The sequence below is a fragment of the Eumetopias jubatus genome, unplaced genomic scaffold (assembly GCF_037043125.1).
Source record: "Eumetopias jubatus isolate StellerSeaLion01/CBP00866 unplaced genomic scaffold, mEumJub1_p1.0 scaffold_4, whole genome shotgun sequence".
Lineage (NCBI taxonomy): Eukaryota > Metazoa > Chordata > Mammalia > Carnivora > Otariidae > Eumetopias > Eumetopias jubatus.
Genome location: NW_028274810.1, coordinates 170,943,949 through 170,959,262, shown reverse-complemented (window position 1 = coordinate 170,959,262; position 15,314 = coordinate 170,943,949). Strand labels below are relative to the sequence as shown.

The following is a 15,314-nucleotide window of genomic DNA, read 5'->3' as shown; positions in this document are numbered from 1 at the left end:
ACCACCCAGGCGCCCCTCTCTCGGAGACTTTATTGGTGAAGTGGAAATAATGATTTCTTTCTGGAAAAGATGGCATAAGGAATAAATGAGCAATATATGTGAAAGCATATACTGCAAGATCTGGCAATAGTGAACACAGTTTTTCTTACTCTGTGTTTCTGATAGTGAATCCAACTTCTCATTACAGAGTGAGAAATATGAAATGCATCTGTTTAAAATAATTAGATCATACCTACCAAAATAAGGAAGTTCTTGTAAGAACTATTTAAAAAATCACAGTAGTTGAAAAGTAGATCTTAGATATTCTCACCACAAAAAAGAAGTGGTTAATTTTGTGATGTGATGCAGGTGTTAGCAAACCCTACTGTGGTAATCATTTTAAACATATAAGTGTATCAAATGAACCTGTTATACACCTTGCAAAATCTTATGTCAATTATATCTCAACAGAGCTAGAAAAAAAGTCACAGTAATGAGTCACCATAGCGTGAAAGAGGAGTATGAAAAGTACAAGAGTAACTCCTCTGATCTGTAAGAAATAGAATACACAAAACACTGGGCCCTATTAGATAATGCTTATTTTTAGAATCCTCCTTAGGTAGCGTGTAGAAAGTCATTCAAGAGCAGTAGAACAGGATCCCCTTGAATTCAAGGACAGGAAGTTTTCTTTCCTGGTGTCAAAAACCAAGAATATGTATTAAAATAGAGACAAATATTTAGGACTTGAAAAGAATCAGGTGCTAGCACTTGTTTCTTTATTCATTCATTGAGGGGAACAGGAACCATGGAGCACCACTGTGTGGCATGTACTGTGCTATGCCAAACCAGGGACGTGAGAGAGTGCTTGGTGTCACTGCACTTACAGTCTGAGGTCTTGGGCACCTGGGTGGCTCAGTCGGTTAAGCGTCTGCCTTCGGCTCAGATCATGATCCCAGAGTCCTGGGATCAGGTCCCACATCGGGCTCCCTGCTCAGCAAGGTGTCTCTTTCTCTCTGTCTCTCTCTCTCTCTCAAATAAATAAATAAAATCTAAAAAAAAAAAAAAAGGTCTTGACAAAAGAACCACCTTGGAAACCAGACAGCCATACTATGGAGCACAGGTTCTCTTTAGTGATGACAATTGGAGAAAGATGGTCAGAGGATTGGCTTTCTGTATGAAATGACTCAAGGAATAGATTTATAAGTTTCAAAGTACAATAGAGAGAAAGAATATATAACATGTCATGTTCACAGTGTGAGAGAACTGATTCTGTTAGGGTTTCAAATGTTTTCTTCTGAGCCCAGAAAATATTGATAAATGATAACTGGACGGTTTTGATGAGAGTGATTAATAATTAATGAATTCGGGACACCTGGGTGGCTCAGTCAGTTAAACGTCTGCCTTCGGCTCAGGTCATGATCCCAGGGTCCTGGGATCGATTCCTGCATCAGGCTCCTTGCTCAGTGGGGAGTCTGCTTCTCCCTCTGCCTGCCACTACCCCTGCTTGTGCGCTCTCTTTCTCTGTCTCTGACAAATAAATAAAATCTTTTTAAAAAATTTAAAAAACAATTAATATAAGAATAATGAATCGCATATACTATGTTATATATTTTCTAAGTACTACAAAACTCATCCAGAGTGGTTAATCAGAAGACATGGTACGAGCCGTGATTAAACCCAGAGAAAGGAAAGTGAAAGCCATTGCTCATGAAAGAAAAGCCATATGCTATGTATAAGCCATAAGGGAAATCTGTGATTATGTTTTTACTAATATTTATTGTCCCTATATAGCATTTATTACTTCATCAGGTTTATTTGAGCAGTGAACACTTCTTGAACAAATACATACAATGCATTCAACAAATGCAGAGTATAAAGAAATGACTCTTACCTTTGAGGAGTATACGTGTAATACCGTTGCCACACATTAAAAATTCATGTAATTTTTTTTTCAATAAGTGTATATGGAAGGCTTATGGAGTCCTGGGAAGTATGTCGGGTCTGAGAAGGCAACAGTCAGTTCAGATACTACCAGTCCAGCCTACCAATGGTGGTAGTGGTAGTAATATTAATGAACATTGCTAATATTTGTTAAGAATATACAACATGCTGGGCGCCTGGGTGGCTCAGTTGGTTAAGCGACTGCCTTCGGCTCAGGTCATGATCCTGGAGTCCCGGGATCGAGTCCCACATCGGGCTCCCTGCTCGGCAGGGAGTCTGCTTCTCCCTCTGACCCTCTTCCCTCTCGTGCTCTCTATCTCTCATTCTCTCTCTCTCAAATAAATAAATAAAAAATCTAAAAAAAAAAAAAAAGAATATACAACATGCTATACCCTGTGTTAAGTACTAGATATGGATTATTTCATGTAATCCTGGAAACAACACTCTGAGGGGCATATATCATGAAACTCAGAGACGAGGAAACAGAGGACAAGGGAAGAGAGTTTCAGGAGCTTAAGTAACTTGCCCAAGTTCACACAGTTTTAGCAAATCCAAGCTCCAACTCGGGAAGTTTACCTGCAATGCCTGTGCTCTTTAGTCCTACACCTTTCACACAAGTATGCTACGGCATGAGAAAAGGTGTGATGTGTGATGCAAACCAAGCATCCTGAGATCATGTCCATGAGGGAGCAGCACGTGAGAACAAGAGGTGATTTCAGAGAACTGTACACAGTAGAGTGGAAGAATGAAGGAGGAAAACCAGGCACCATATTGTGAACATTTTGTATTGCATGTTAAGAAGTGGGAAGCCATTTGAATGTTTGAATTTTTTTCAAGATTTTATTTATTTATTTATTTAGCAAGAGCGGGAGAGAGAGAGCAGGCAAGTGGGGGGAGGGCAAAGAGAGTCGGGGGAGAGAGAGATTTTCAAGCAGACTCTGAGCTGAGGGCAGAGCCCAATGCAGGGCTCGACTGCAGGACCCTGAGATCATGACCTGAGCTGAAATCAGGAGTCTGACGCTGAGGGGCACCTGGGTGGCTCAGTCGTTAAATGTCTGCCTTCGACTCAGGTCGTGATCCCAGGGTCTTGGGATCAAGCCCCACATCGGACTGCTTGCTCGGCAGGAAGCCTGCTTCTCCCTCTCCCATTCCCCCTGCTTGTGTTCCCTCTCTGGGAAGAGGCAAGACTAGGAGAGTCAGAGTGAGGTTGTACCAAAAGAGATATTAGCGGTGCACCTAGAGAGGAGAGATTTATGACATAGTAAGAAATAGGAAATTAGATTAGCATGAATGGTACTAGGCTTAGGTATGTTAACATGGGGAACTGCACAATATATTCGTCTGTTATAATGGATGAGTTTAGTTTGACGGCCTGGGGGCTTATAACATTTCTCAGTCTGGAGGTGAAACAGTGGGTAAATCATAAACAACTAGACACAGATTTTAGGAAAGCAGTGATTTTAATCTTGACCACACTCAATCTGGGAAGGTTTTGTAAAAATGGGAACATTGTAGATACTAAAAATACCATTTCACAAGAAAACTTTAAGGAATTAGATAATTTCTCCATCTTATTTCTTCTAAGTACTTTCTTATGAGGGCCACTATCAATGGAGAATCTGTAACTCAGTTATTTTCCCACAGCTGCTTGTTTTATTATAGCTGAATAAGGCAGGAGCATGAGAAAAGCACAAAGAAGTAAAGACAGTTGGAAACGGAGCAGAATCATTTATATTTTTCCAACAAGGAGAAATGTATCTTTAGTTCAAAGATTGTTGAAACTAATCTGCCTTAGGCTACTCAGGACAGAAGTTCAGATGATGCCATGGAGTGCATAAAATCAAGTGATCAGCAGAGCCTTCCATCTGTCATAAAAAGCTTCTGTGAGTGTGCAAAGAGCAGTAGTAGCTGCTATGTTTCAGTTTACTTCACCTGCTTCGTTCTCTGGAGATTGAAATAGTCATTATTTCTCTGCAAAACTCGAATGCAGCCCAGGTAATTGGCTTAGTAGAGTATCTCCGAGAACCACAGCTGATTAGAGTCCTAATAACTTGTTTGTGACAGTCACTTGCACAAGTTATAATGGGTCTGGCTTTTAATTAAAGGAGAAAAAAGAAGACTCCTATAGAAAAGGGGGAAATTATTTCATGTTTTAAAAATGTCAGTCTGTAAGGCTCTAAATGTACACACCTGTAACCATAATGAGACATATAACTCGTGTAAAGAATATGATCAAAATAATAGGTTCCTCAGGATGTTCTTCTATAGAGACTCTGAGGGTTGCATTTGCCCTAAGGGAATGTTCTCCCTCTTGTTTCCATGACTAACAGCAGCATCAGAGCTATAAAGGGTGGTGAAAATGAGGCAGTACACTTGGAAGTCCAGAGGTAATAAAACAAAATCAGACTCCAATTATTATGTAGAATTCTACATCGGGACAAAACTCACTGATTTCAGAATGGTGAAATTTGCTATATTTGCTTCACTTTATCTCGTACAAAATCAAATTAACCTTCACATTGATGGAAATGATTCAGATGAGTTTCAATAGTTAGGCAGTTTATATAGACGGTTAAGGGGTCATGTCTAATGCCGCCATTTGCAGAACTGGTCAAAACTGTTGTTTGACATATGGTCCCTTAAACTCAGGAGACCCCCACGCATACTTTTAGTTGTGGGTATGTGCTTCCCATATATCCTATTTTTCTAAAAAGAAATTATACTGCAGGAGCACAAAAAAAGAGAATATATTTCTTCAAGTGCCTCAATTCTACTATTTTTGCACAAAATAGTTGAAATAGCTGCTCAAGAAGCTTTTGAAGTCTCAGCGTGTATCCCTAAATCCAGTGACTCCAGTGAGTTTTGTCTGGAGGATAGTTTTCTGTTGTAATTAAATATGTAGCATTATTGAGGAGTACAATAGAAATTTCCAAAGTAGTATTTAGCCTCAATTTTACAACTGTGGGGAAGTAAAAAACAAACTACCCCTTGCTAAAGATTGCATTTTCTATTTTAATGTTGCTCACTTAATCATCTACATCGTGTTAGTTGGTTTTTTCTTTTTTTAAATTTAATTTAATTTTATTATGTTATGTTAGTTTATAGCAAATTGTTGTGGCTACAAATTCAGAGCTTTTCATCACACTAGTGTTTCATGTGTTTTATTTGTGTCAGAATCTGAATGACCCTTCTCCATTAGTAATAGGAAAGTGTGGGATCACCCCCAAGAGAGAGTAATGTAATGATTAGCTACTAAGGAAAACAGCAGAGTCCTGACTGTGAGCTAAGAGTCGGCAAATAAATCCACTGTCAGAAAGCAGAGCTCAATGCTATAAACCTCACATGGTTCTGATTTCCCACATCAGTTTCCCTATGAGTTTCTGTGTCACCCTTGTGGCCCAAATGGGTTGATGTGATGCATGTCCCCAATGGTTCAATTTAATGCATTTCAACCCTTGAGAAATTTGCATCTTTGTTCAGTACAATTTGAATCAACATTAAATGAAGCATTAGAGCTCTGGAGGTTTTAAAAGGTAATTGGGAATTTAAAAAAACAAAAAAAATTTTTTTTAAAAAGGTAATTGGGAGTAAAATTGATGTTTTTTGTCTAGAATCATGGTACATGACCAAATATGTAGAAGATCCTTGGGTGTTGAGAATCTTTAATGTAATTTATTATAGAAATTTTATAGCCCTGTCAAGTACATTTTCTCAGGAGTATGCCCTAAGCAGAGCTATTGCTTGGAATGTCTTACTACTCAAATTATGGAACAACTTTCTTCAGTGTATATGTTTTATACACTGTTATGCCTTTTTATGAAGGACAAAGTCTACTCTGTGACATTTATTTTTTTTATTTTGTGACTCCCAGGGAAAGAGTTGTCTAAATTTTAAAAATGACATTGCAGCTAGAAGGAGCTGAAAACCAAGGCCCGTATTTTCCAGGATGGGGCCAAAATACAGATTTCTTTAACTTTTAATTTAACTGTCTAATACGAAAACAGAGATACTGCTAGCAAGGACATTGGTGGGTCAGATAAGAACTTTTGTACTGAATAGATTTGCCTAGGATTCCCAGCCTTCCTAATGCTCCTTCATTCTTTTGTCCAGAGTTAGCAGAGCTGTCTCTCTGGTAATCACCGAAGTACCTATAAAACCAAATGATCTCTTGTAGAACCTGATTCTGAGTATCCATTTATGCACCGTTGAAAAACCATGTGCCACTCTCTGGATCTGGAATCTTTCAGAGAATGCTAGAATCAGAATGTTTCTTGCAAATGCTAAATATTTCCACTTGACTTTCTGATTGATATAGCTGAGAGAAGAGAAGAAGCTAGGAATCAAATAGTGATATATTAACAGTAAAGTTTTGTATTACTGCTGAGCTTTCTTCCACATGCTTAATTCATGAGAATGGGATCCTGTGATGCTGTGATGGAAAAAGTAGGCCTCCGTTGGACAAATAAACTGTGACTCAAACACAGGCAGTTATTTCCCACATTGACCTCATTTTATCTTTTTAAGACTTTATTTATTTATTTGAGAGAGAGAAAGCAGAGTGAGAGAGAGAGCGAGCACAAATGGGGTGGAGGGTCAGGCAGAGGGAGAGGGAGAAGCAGGCTCCCTGCCGAGCAAGGAGCCCAATGCGGGGCTCAATCCCAGGACCCTGGTATCATGACCTGAGCCAAAGGCAGATGCCCAACTGACTGAGCCACCCAAGCACCCCTAAATGTTTCACTTTTTTAAAAATTTCAAATTAATCTTGGGACCTAATTGGAACATACACAGTGGTTAGTATGGACAGGCAGATAATAGGTAGACAAAGCCATCTGTTTTGGAAATGGTAGTGAAAGAAAGCATATACATCCATTTTTAAGGTAGATTTTTCTATTAGGTGATGCGTGTGTGATTGGTTTAGAAAATTACACTTTGAGGTACATTCTCAGAGAGCATGGTACTGGCCATGCTGATTGATCGGGAGATTACAGTCTCTGATTTAAAGTCTCTGGCAGATAATTTGCTGCTGTACTGTTGTTTATTATAGCTCGAAGTAGGAAGAAATAAATCCGTTTAAAAAGATTTTAAAAATGGATAAAAATTATAGGCTGCTTTTTAAAAATTCTTCACAACAAGTGTTATAAGCAAAGGAGGGCAAGTCATGTTTTATCTAGAAGAACAGACATATTTCAGTTTGATTAGAAAAAGATAAAGATTTTTTTCTGAGTGTCATTCAGCTAGTGTAATGAGTGTTATTGATTAAAATGTTAGAATCAATAAGGACCTAAAATTGGAGTAGAGGCCGTAAGGAGGAAGAAAAGGTTATGGTCTGTCAAGTAAGCTGACAATTAAATGCTTTGTGAAAAATTGATTTTTTAAGCATGAACTGTCAGCTGTACTCCTTGGCTTTCTAGGGCATGCAGGAGCGTGTAAAACGACAAGTATCTGTTGTTATCACCTCATATGCTAAATATTTGTAAATATCACATACTACCAAAAGCTAATTGTAACACTTCAGCCCATCAGACTATGTATTACTAATGCTTTGTAAAGAGTTCTGTGTCATGTTAATGCTTCTCAGGTCATTGAACAGCCAATGAAACTTAACAGGTTTCTCCTTAGAATCCAATGATGCGTAATAATACAATTACACGTTGTCAGGTTCTTTCTAAAATTTCAGCAGTAACGTTTAAAGCCCCTTACTCCTCTTTTTCTTAATTCGGCAGTATCAAAATATAGCAGACATGTTGGACTAATGTAGTACAGCCTCCTAACCAGGGGTAAGTGAATTAGATATTCCTCATGTAGAAGCAATTGCCTTGTAGACCTTTCATTTGCAAGGAAAAACTGAACAGACCTAGATATATACGTGTGTAAAAAACCACCAAACTACAGGGAGGTAAATGCAAAAATAGAAAAAAAAATCAGAATAAATACCCATAAATTGAAAAGCAAAGTAAAACAGAATCTGCTCATATGAATTTTACACAAAACATCTAAAAGTAATGAACATTTTAGTGAAATGTATGCAAAAGGTGCCCCTAAAAAGCAATTCAGAGACTAGCACCTGAAAATGTTAACAAATAAGTAGGCTCTAAGAGCTGTCAAAGAGAAAAATGTTGAAGGACATAAAAGAAATGCCTTAAAAGGGAAGGCAAAGGACAAAGGCACACCAATCACTGAATTCAGGGGCTGAATTCTGAGTTTCTCAGGGTTGCTCTGGGCATCACTTTCCTGTATAACTAATTAAAAGCTCCTTTTGAAATTTTTACAGTCTTTTAGATTGGGTCCAAGAAACATACTTTTTAAAATATCAATTCTGATCATAGTGAATATTAATTTCACTATTTTTCTAAGCTATTGGGCATAAATTAGTGTAAATCTATTAACTGTCATGTAGATATGTATGAAAAATATTAGGAAGTCTTTTCTTTTAAACTATGTGAAATACCGGTAAAGAATAATATCTGATAACAGATTTTATTATAATTCTGTTTATTTAATTGTATGTATATAAACTCTTTCATAAACATAGTTCATTATGAGTTTGTTAAATTTAAATACTTAATTTAGGACCCCAATCATGTAGTTCTGTAATCTATTTTTAAACAGATGTCCTAGGGACGCCTGGGTGGCTCAGTTGGTTGAGCATCTGACTCTTAATCTCAGCTCAGGTCTTGTTCTCAGGATCATGAGTTCAAGCCCCACACTGGGCTCCATGCTGGGTGTGGAGCCTACTAAAAACAAACGAAACAAAAAACAGGTGTTCTATACAGAAAAATCAATGGTTCATTGTCTGGCTGCTTCCATTTTGGCTGACGTTTTTTGATTCTGAAATTAGTGTGGGGAGGAAAACTAATTTTCCCTCTATCCTTCTGAGTTCTTAGCTGAAACCCCTATAGTAAAAGACAGATTAACAAGAGAAAAATAAACAGAAGTTTATTAACATGTATACCTCTCGAATACATGGGGGATACCCAAAGAAAAATGAGTAACTCTCTGAGGAGGGAGATTAGGTGTAATATATTCTGCTCTTCTTCATTAGTAACCCAAACTGTTTTTGAGGTGCTTAATGGGAGCCCGTGGCATTTGACTTGCTTTTGCTTTTGCACACAGGTGCACCCTGAGTGTGACACTGGAGCAGGCCATCATTCTGGCCCGAAGCCATGGGCTGCCTCCTCGCTACATCATGCAGGCCACAGATGTGATGCGGAAGCAGGTAAGTCTCACGCACCGTATAGGGACTGTTTCACAGGACCTGGATTTGAGGCTTCCTTTTAATCAGGATTTATCAGGTTTAATTGGAATAATCAGCATTTATCAGGTGTCTCACGGGTGCCTGGATGTGAGGGACAGTTTTCCGGGCTCAGAGGGTAAGTGTGGACAAGAAACACTCCCAGGGATGAAGGCAGTACAGACATCTATATGAGGGCTCTCCAAGAAATTTAGCCAAGCTACAAAAAGAGATGCCTAAAGAGGTAACCTGAAGGAGGAAAGGGGTTGGACAGGCATATCGGGCAGGAGTGGATTTGGGGCTTATGTAAAGGACAAGGTCAGGGGGTGCATGACATTTTTGGGGCATTGCAGGTGATTTACTAAGGCTCTGGGAATACATTGAGGAAGGGGTTGGAGACAAGGAAGAGGAAAGAATTGAGGGCCCTGCTTGCTCCTGGAGCTCCCAAAGGGAATGCCAAGCCATGCTAAGAAACTTGTGCATTATTCTGAAGATAAAGCACATACCTCAGATTTTCCTTCAGAGGATGAATAGCAATCTTAGGAATGTCTTTAGGTCACTGAAGTATTTATAGGTGGGAATATACTTTTCTTATCAAGAGAATGAAGTTCTGGATATAATACCCAATGGTATTTTAAATGTCACAGTTTGGTTTTTAACTCTTAAAATTCTTTTAAAAAATAAGAAAAATGCACTAACCTCTAATTTGTTGATTATTAGGAAAATGTACTTAATTTAATAGAAAAGACACAACTTAGTAGAAACACAAAATAAGTTGGAAAATATCAATTTTATATTTTCTTCCACATTTTCTCAGGGTTACCACAGAAAATTGATTTACATGCTCACTTGGTTTGAATTCCCCAGTGATAGTGAGTGACTTAGTTTTGTTTTGTTTTGGTTTTTTTAAGATTTATTTATTTATTTTAGAGAAAGAGAGAGAAAGAGAGCACACGGGGGGAGGGGCCAAGGGGGAAGGAGAGAGAGTCTCAGGCAGACGCCCCTCTGAGCTCAAGCCCGATTCAGTTCAACTTGGGGCCCATTCCACAACCCTGAGATCAGGATCTGAGCAGAAACCAAGAGATGCTTAACCAGCTGTGCCACCCAGGCACCCCAAGGGACTTAGTTTTCAAGATATGCTTTTGTAGTTAAAACTGCTTTATTTACTCAAGACTTAGCATATAACTCTTACACAAACATACAAATCCCTGAGGGTTTGCTCCCAAGATGATACTACAGAATGTCAAAAAAAAAAAAAAAAAAAATCCATGGAAGCTGTCATGAGGCCAGCACCAGTTTGGGGTCTGCGATTCGGAATAAAGGTACAACAAGTAGAGCTACATTGGAGCTTCAGGCTGGGAACCCTGGGGCTGGAGACTGAAAACCAAGATCTCACAAGGTCCAGGAGGGATTTGCTAAGTAAAGGTTAGATCCACAAGAAGCACGGGACGCACTGTGGGTCAGCTGGAAAAGGGCAAATACAGATGCAAATGCCAGCAGATTTTGGAAGGATTTTTTGGGTGGATATACAAATTTGGTTTTAAAAAATAGATCAAGGTAAACTTGTGATTATCCATATCAGGGTTGGGTTTGGGATGCCAAAAATACAGCAAGAGACTAAACATTCTGTTTCACTCTGTTGCTGTTAGAGTAGGTTTGCACTAAGACTTGAAGGAGCCATCTCAAAATTATAGTTTATGGCAAGACTAAGAGACTGTTATTAGCCTGTGTTAGAATACTCTAGTACAGGAATAATGATGGATTGGCTAGATATACAGTCATATTATATGGACTTCAATAATCAAAACCTTTAAGTTCTCACAACTGAAAAAAGAGATAGATAAAATAGAGATGGAAAGTAAAAATCATATTATGTAAGCCCTAATGACTTGTTTAACCGGTGCAGACCTTTCTGAGATACAATGTACATAATGATATTTACATATATTATTAATATATATATAAAATATAACTTAAGTCAACTGAAAAGTTATGAAGTTTCTTATCAAATCACGGTTGATTTCTAAACTGCACTGTTTTTCCGTATTTATCACTTCTCCCTTCCGTATTTTTAAAATAAATACATTTAGAATAGGTAGCTTCCCTCCTTTGTTACTTGTTTCTCTGGTCCAAATGGCTTGGAGACAAAGAGCTGATTTCTGACTTCTTCATGAAAGATCAGAGAGCCTGGGACCCCTCTCTTTGGAGAAACTGGGCTAAACTGATGCACAGAGAGACTTTTGCAATACTCCCTCTGTTGCTCATCCTCTCCCCAGGGTTCAGCTGGTACAGGAAGTGAGATTAGTGGCTGGGATCCACTCTACAAGCCATCTCTCCCCTGCCTGTGATCTGAGTAGTTAGAACACAGGTGGGAATCAAAGATCTAACTTTTCTGTTCCCTTTGCCTTTCAACTATTTAGATTCAACTCTCCAGAGACTGAATGGTTGGGATATTTGCCAGGTTAATAAATAAGATTCTCTAAGATCTTTAGTTTCCTTTTTAGGAAGAAGAAGCTCTTCAGCAGGATTTATTCTTCTAACTGCACTATTGTTTTCATGTACAGATTTTGTGTATGTGCTTTTCATAGACTTGTTGAATGCCCTGGTTGAGTTGTTGGAAGGAAAGCTGAAAGATAGAAGGAAGGGTCCCATGGCGGTTCTAATTTTTTGATAACGATGATCATAATCCTAGGCAGCACTTTGACATAACCAACGGATCTCATTAATAAAAGGCTTGAGGGAGAAGCTCTCATTGACGTTAGAAACCAAGTTTTCTATCCTGCAAATTAATCATTCCAAGTATTATTTGGTTGAAGCTGATCTCAAAAATGTTTTGGCCTTTTTAATAAAACTGGAATTTCAAAGAATTCTGTCTCCTTACCTCCAATCTCAGGGCATAATACTGGGCACCAATATCAAAGACTAAGGAAGATGTGGTTCTTGCCCCATCTCATGATGGCCACATGGGGGCAAATCATGGTGATACAGGCACCAACAGACAAGTGATATACAACCTCAGTGTTTTAGGATGGAAGACAGGGAGTAAATGAGTGATTAGACAGTGAGCCCCTCAATGGCTGGGACACTGAGTATATTTTATTTTGGTGGCACAGGTTTCCAGAATAGTACCTAGCAGAGAGTAAATGCTGAATGACGTGTGGGCAATGGATTAGTTTTAACTAGAATAACCAGGAAAAGGCTTCATGCTGCAAGTGATAATATGATAGTGGCTTAATAGCATAGATTCTTGAGCCAAACAACCTCAACTTGAATCCCAGGCCAGTGTCTACTGTCTGTATCATTTGGGACAAGATTGCAAGTCTCCCTGTTACTTAGTTTCCTCATTATTAAAACAAAGATAATAATAGCACTTGCCCCATAGTGGTGTGAGGATTAAATGAAGCAATATACTCAATGTACTTAAAACAGTACCTGATACAGTGAAGGACCAATTAATTATTGCCCAAGATGGTATTTGATTTGAGCCTGGGGGGATAAATGTGATGTGGACAGGTAGGAAAGATGAGAGAGAGAGTATTTAGGTAGAGGGAGCAACATGAGCAAGGTATAAAAGTGCAAGTATCGGGGCGCCTGGGTGGTGTAGTCAGTTAAGCGTCTGACTCTTGGTTTCAGCTCAGGTCATGATCTCAGGGTCATGAGATCATGCCCCGCATCAGGCTCTGTGCTCAGCGTGGTGTCTGCTTAAGTTTCTCTCTCCCTCTCCCTCTGTCCCTCCGTGTATGCACGCTCTCTCTCTCCCTCTCTCTCTTTTTCTCTCAAATAAAGAAATCTTTTATTAAAAAGTGCAAGTACCTGGCATGTTGAGTATATGAAGAATTATATAGTTGAATTCGCTGTGGAATATGCCAATAGTTGTGGTCAGCATGATAAGCATCAATTTTATTTGCAACCTTTTAAGAACGTAAAAGTCTTTCATTAGATTATTTAATGGAATATTATGAGACTAAAGACAAAAAGAATTATACGTAAATACTATAGTTTAGTAAATCTGTTTCCCACAGGGATATGATTCAGAAATTATAAAACTAGGCTTGTGTATACTAGGCTTGAATAGATAAGTAAATATATTGTAAATAATGAGAATAAAGTTTCTTACTGTGAGAAAAAGAAGTTAAAAATAGGGGAAGGGAAAAGGCTGTAATCCAGAACGAAACCTATGGCCTGGGATTGAATCAGAGGTAGCAGCTTGAACTGATGGACACACACAGAGATATACATAGATGTAGAAATAACTATAGATGTTTGAGTCTGTTGGCATTAGTCAACTAGCCTGTCTACTGAGAAGACCTAGAAGCAGTTACATGCCCTTAGTAGCAATGAGCATACCCAGTGTCCAGACCTTGGGTTCTAAATATAAGTCTCCATTAAAAAGAACCAACGATCCTTGGAGGAGTGGTTAATTTCCAGCTGAGACAGAGAAGATGAGCCTAGAACATCTTGAGGTACCAAAAAATAAACAAGTATTCAAAAATGCTTGTGATTCTTTCAGGAGGACATGAGAAGTCACCTGAAGATGTTCCTAGCAGCCAATCTGGAACAATTTTAACAAAAAAAATTATTAATAATAGAAATATTGGATAATAACTCAGAATAAAATAAATATTCATAAATTCATACTAATTTCAATAAATACTTGAATAAATAGATAATGGATTTGGGGAGAAGGGATGACTCTTATTTATAGAAGCATTCCTTCCTAAATGCTACAGTATCATTTTTGCAGACAAGATACACCAATGGAGGCTAAAATCAGTGAGCAAAAGTTTGAAGAGAAACAATATATGTGCAGAGTCTCATAGTATCTTCCCCAACATAATTAACTACAAAAAGAATTATTAACTAATAATAATTAAAAATTATTAACTACAAAAAGAAAAGTAGAAACTTTACAGTGGAAAAATCTGGCAGACATCACTTGAACCAAGTGATGGAAGTTAATGGCACCGATGATAAGACGTAGAGACATCATGTGACAGTCAATGTCAGTGATCTCATGCACTGAGAAGGCACAAAATGCATGTCCTCTATCTAATCATGAGGAAAGATCTGACAAACCCAAATTGAGAAACATTCTGCAAAATAATGACCAGTAGTCCTCAAAAATATTAAGGTCATGAAAGACAAAGAGAAACTGAGGAAGTGCTATGGATCAGAGGACCGAAGAGACAAGAAAACGAAATGCAGTAGGGGATCCTGGATTGGATCCTGGAATAGAAAGGGGACACAAGTGTGGGAAATGGTGAAATTTGAATAAGACTTGCAGCATTGTACTGACGTTTCCCTGGTTTTGGTCATCATACTATAGGGTAAGTGTTAGAGGGAGGTTACATAGCTGGGTATGTGAACTCTCTGTTCTGCTTTTATAACTTTTCTCTAAGTCGAAAAGTACTACAAAATAAAGAGTTATTTTTTAACTGTTTAATTGGGATTCCTAAATTCCTTCCCATCTGTCTTTCTGCCACCCCCACCCCTTTTCCCTATTTGCTTTCCTTTATTTGGTCCAACTTGAGAAAATAGGTTTTGTTTTCCTTTCTTCCTTTTCTCCTTTTCTTTCTCCCCTTCCCACAGCTCAGAAATTTGGTAGCAGGAGAGAGAGTTTCGGAGTTGTTTTTTTTTAAACCACTCTCCTTCATCTATTCTCAGCCCCAAACCCTGGTGTTTGGTTCTATGTAGTAACTAATTACCATTAGGAACTGAGCAATGATTATAGCATCATTCATGAACTTGACAGGTTGTGAAGACTTTTTCATGGCTAAAGTACATTGTCTTTGGACTCTAAACTTCGAGACAGAATTCTTACATTTCAGAGATCCACATGCCCATGCCTTGTCCAGAAATTGCTTTAGAACTATTTAAGAAAATATTTTCTTGATAAATACTATGAAGTTTAAAATAGCTAATTATTCAGATAAGGACAAAACAGGTGCATGAGTGCGATAGAATTGTGATTTCTGATCCCCGAAAGTGGGGACACAGCAGGTATTTGTAGCCTGCTTATTTCTTATTTTCAACATCTAAAGTATTGCTTGCTTCTAGGAATAAAGATGTAGCTGAGATAGTGAACAGGAAGCTGTGATTTAAATTTATTTTGAATGATTTGGATGGCTACTGAAATAAATATCAATCCTTTGGAATGATATAT

General features: G+C 38.2%; 1 protein-coding gene across 1 annotated transcript in view; it reads left to right on the top strand.

Annotated features, from left to right (window-relative positions):
- Nucleotides 1–15,314, top strand: part of PREX2 (phosphatidylinositol-3,4,5-trisphosphate dependent Rac exchange factor 2) — a 294,568-nt gene that overhangs the window by 273,476 nt on the left and 5,778 nt on the right. Inside the window, exon 38 of the mRNA XM_028111247.2 lies at nt 9,034–9,136. Within this exon, the coding sequence (XP_027967048.1) occupies nt 9,034–9,136 (103 nt within the window). The remainder of the gene's footprint in view (nt 1–9,033; nt 9,137–15,314) is intronic.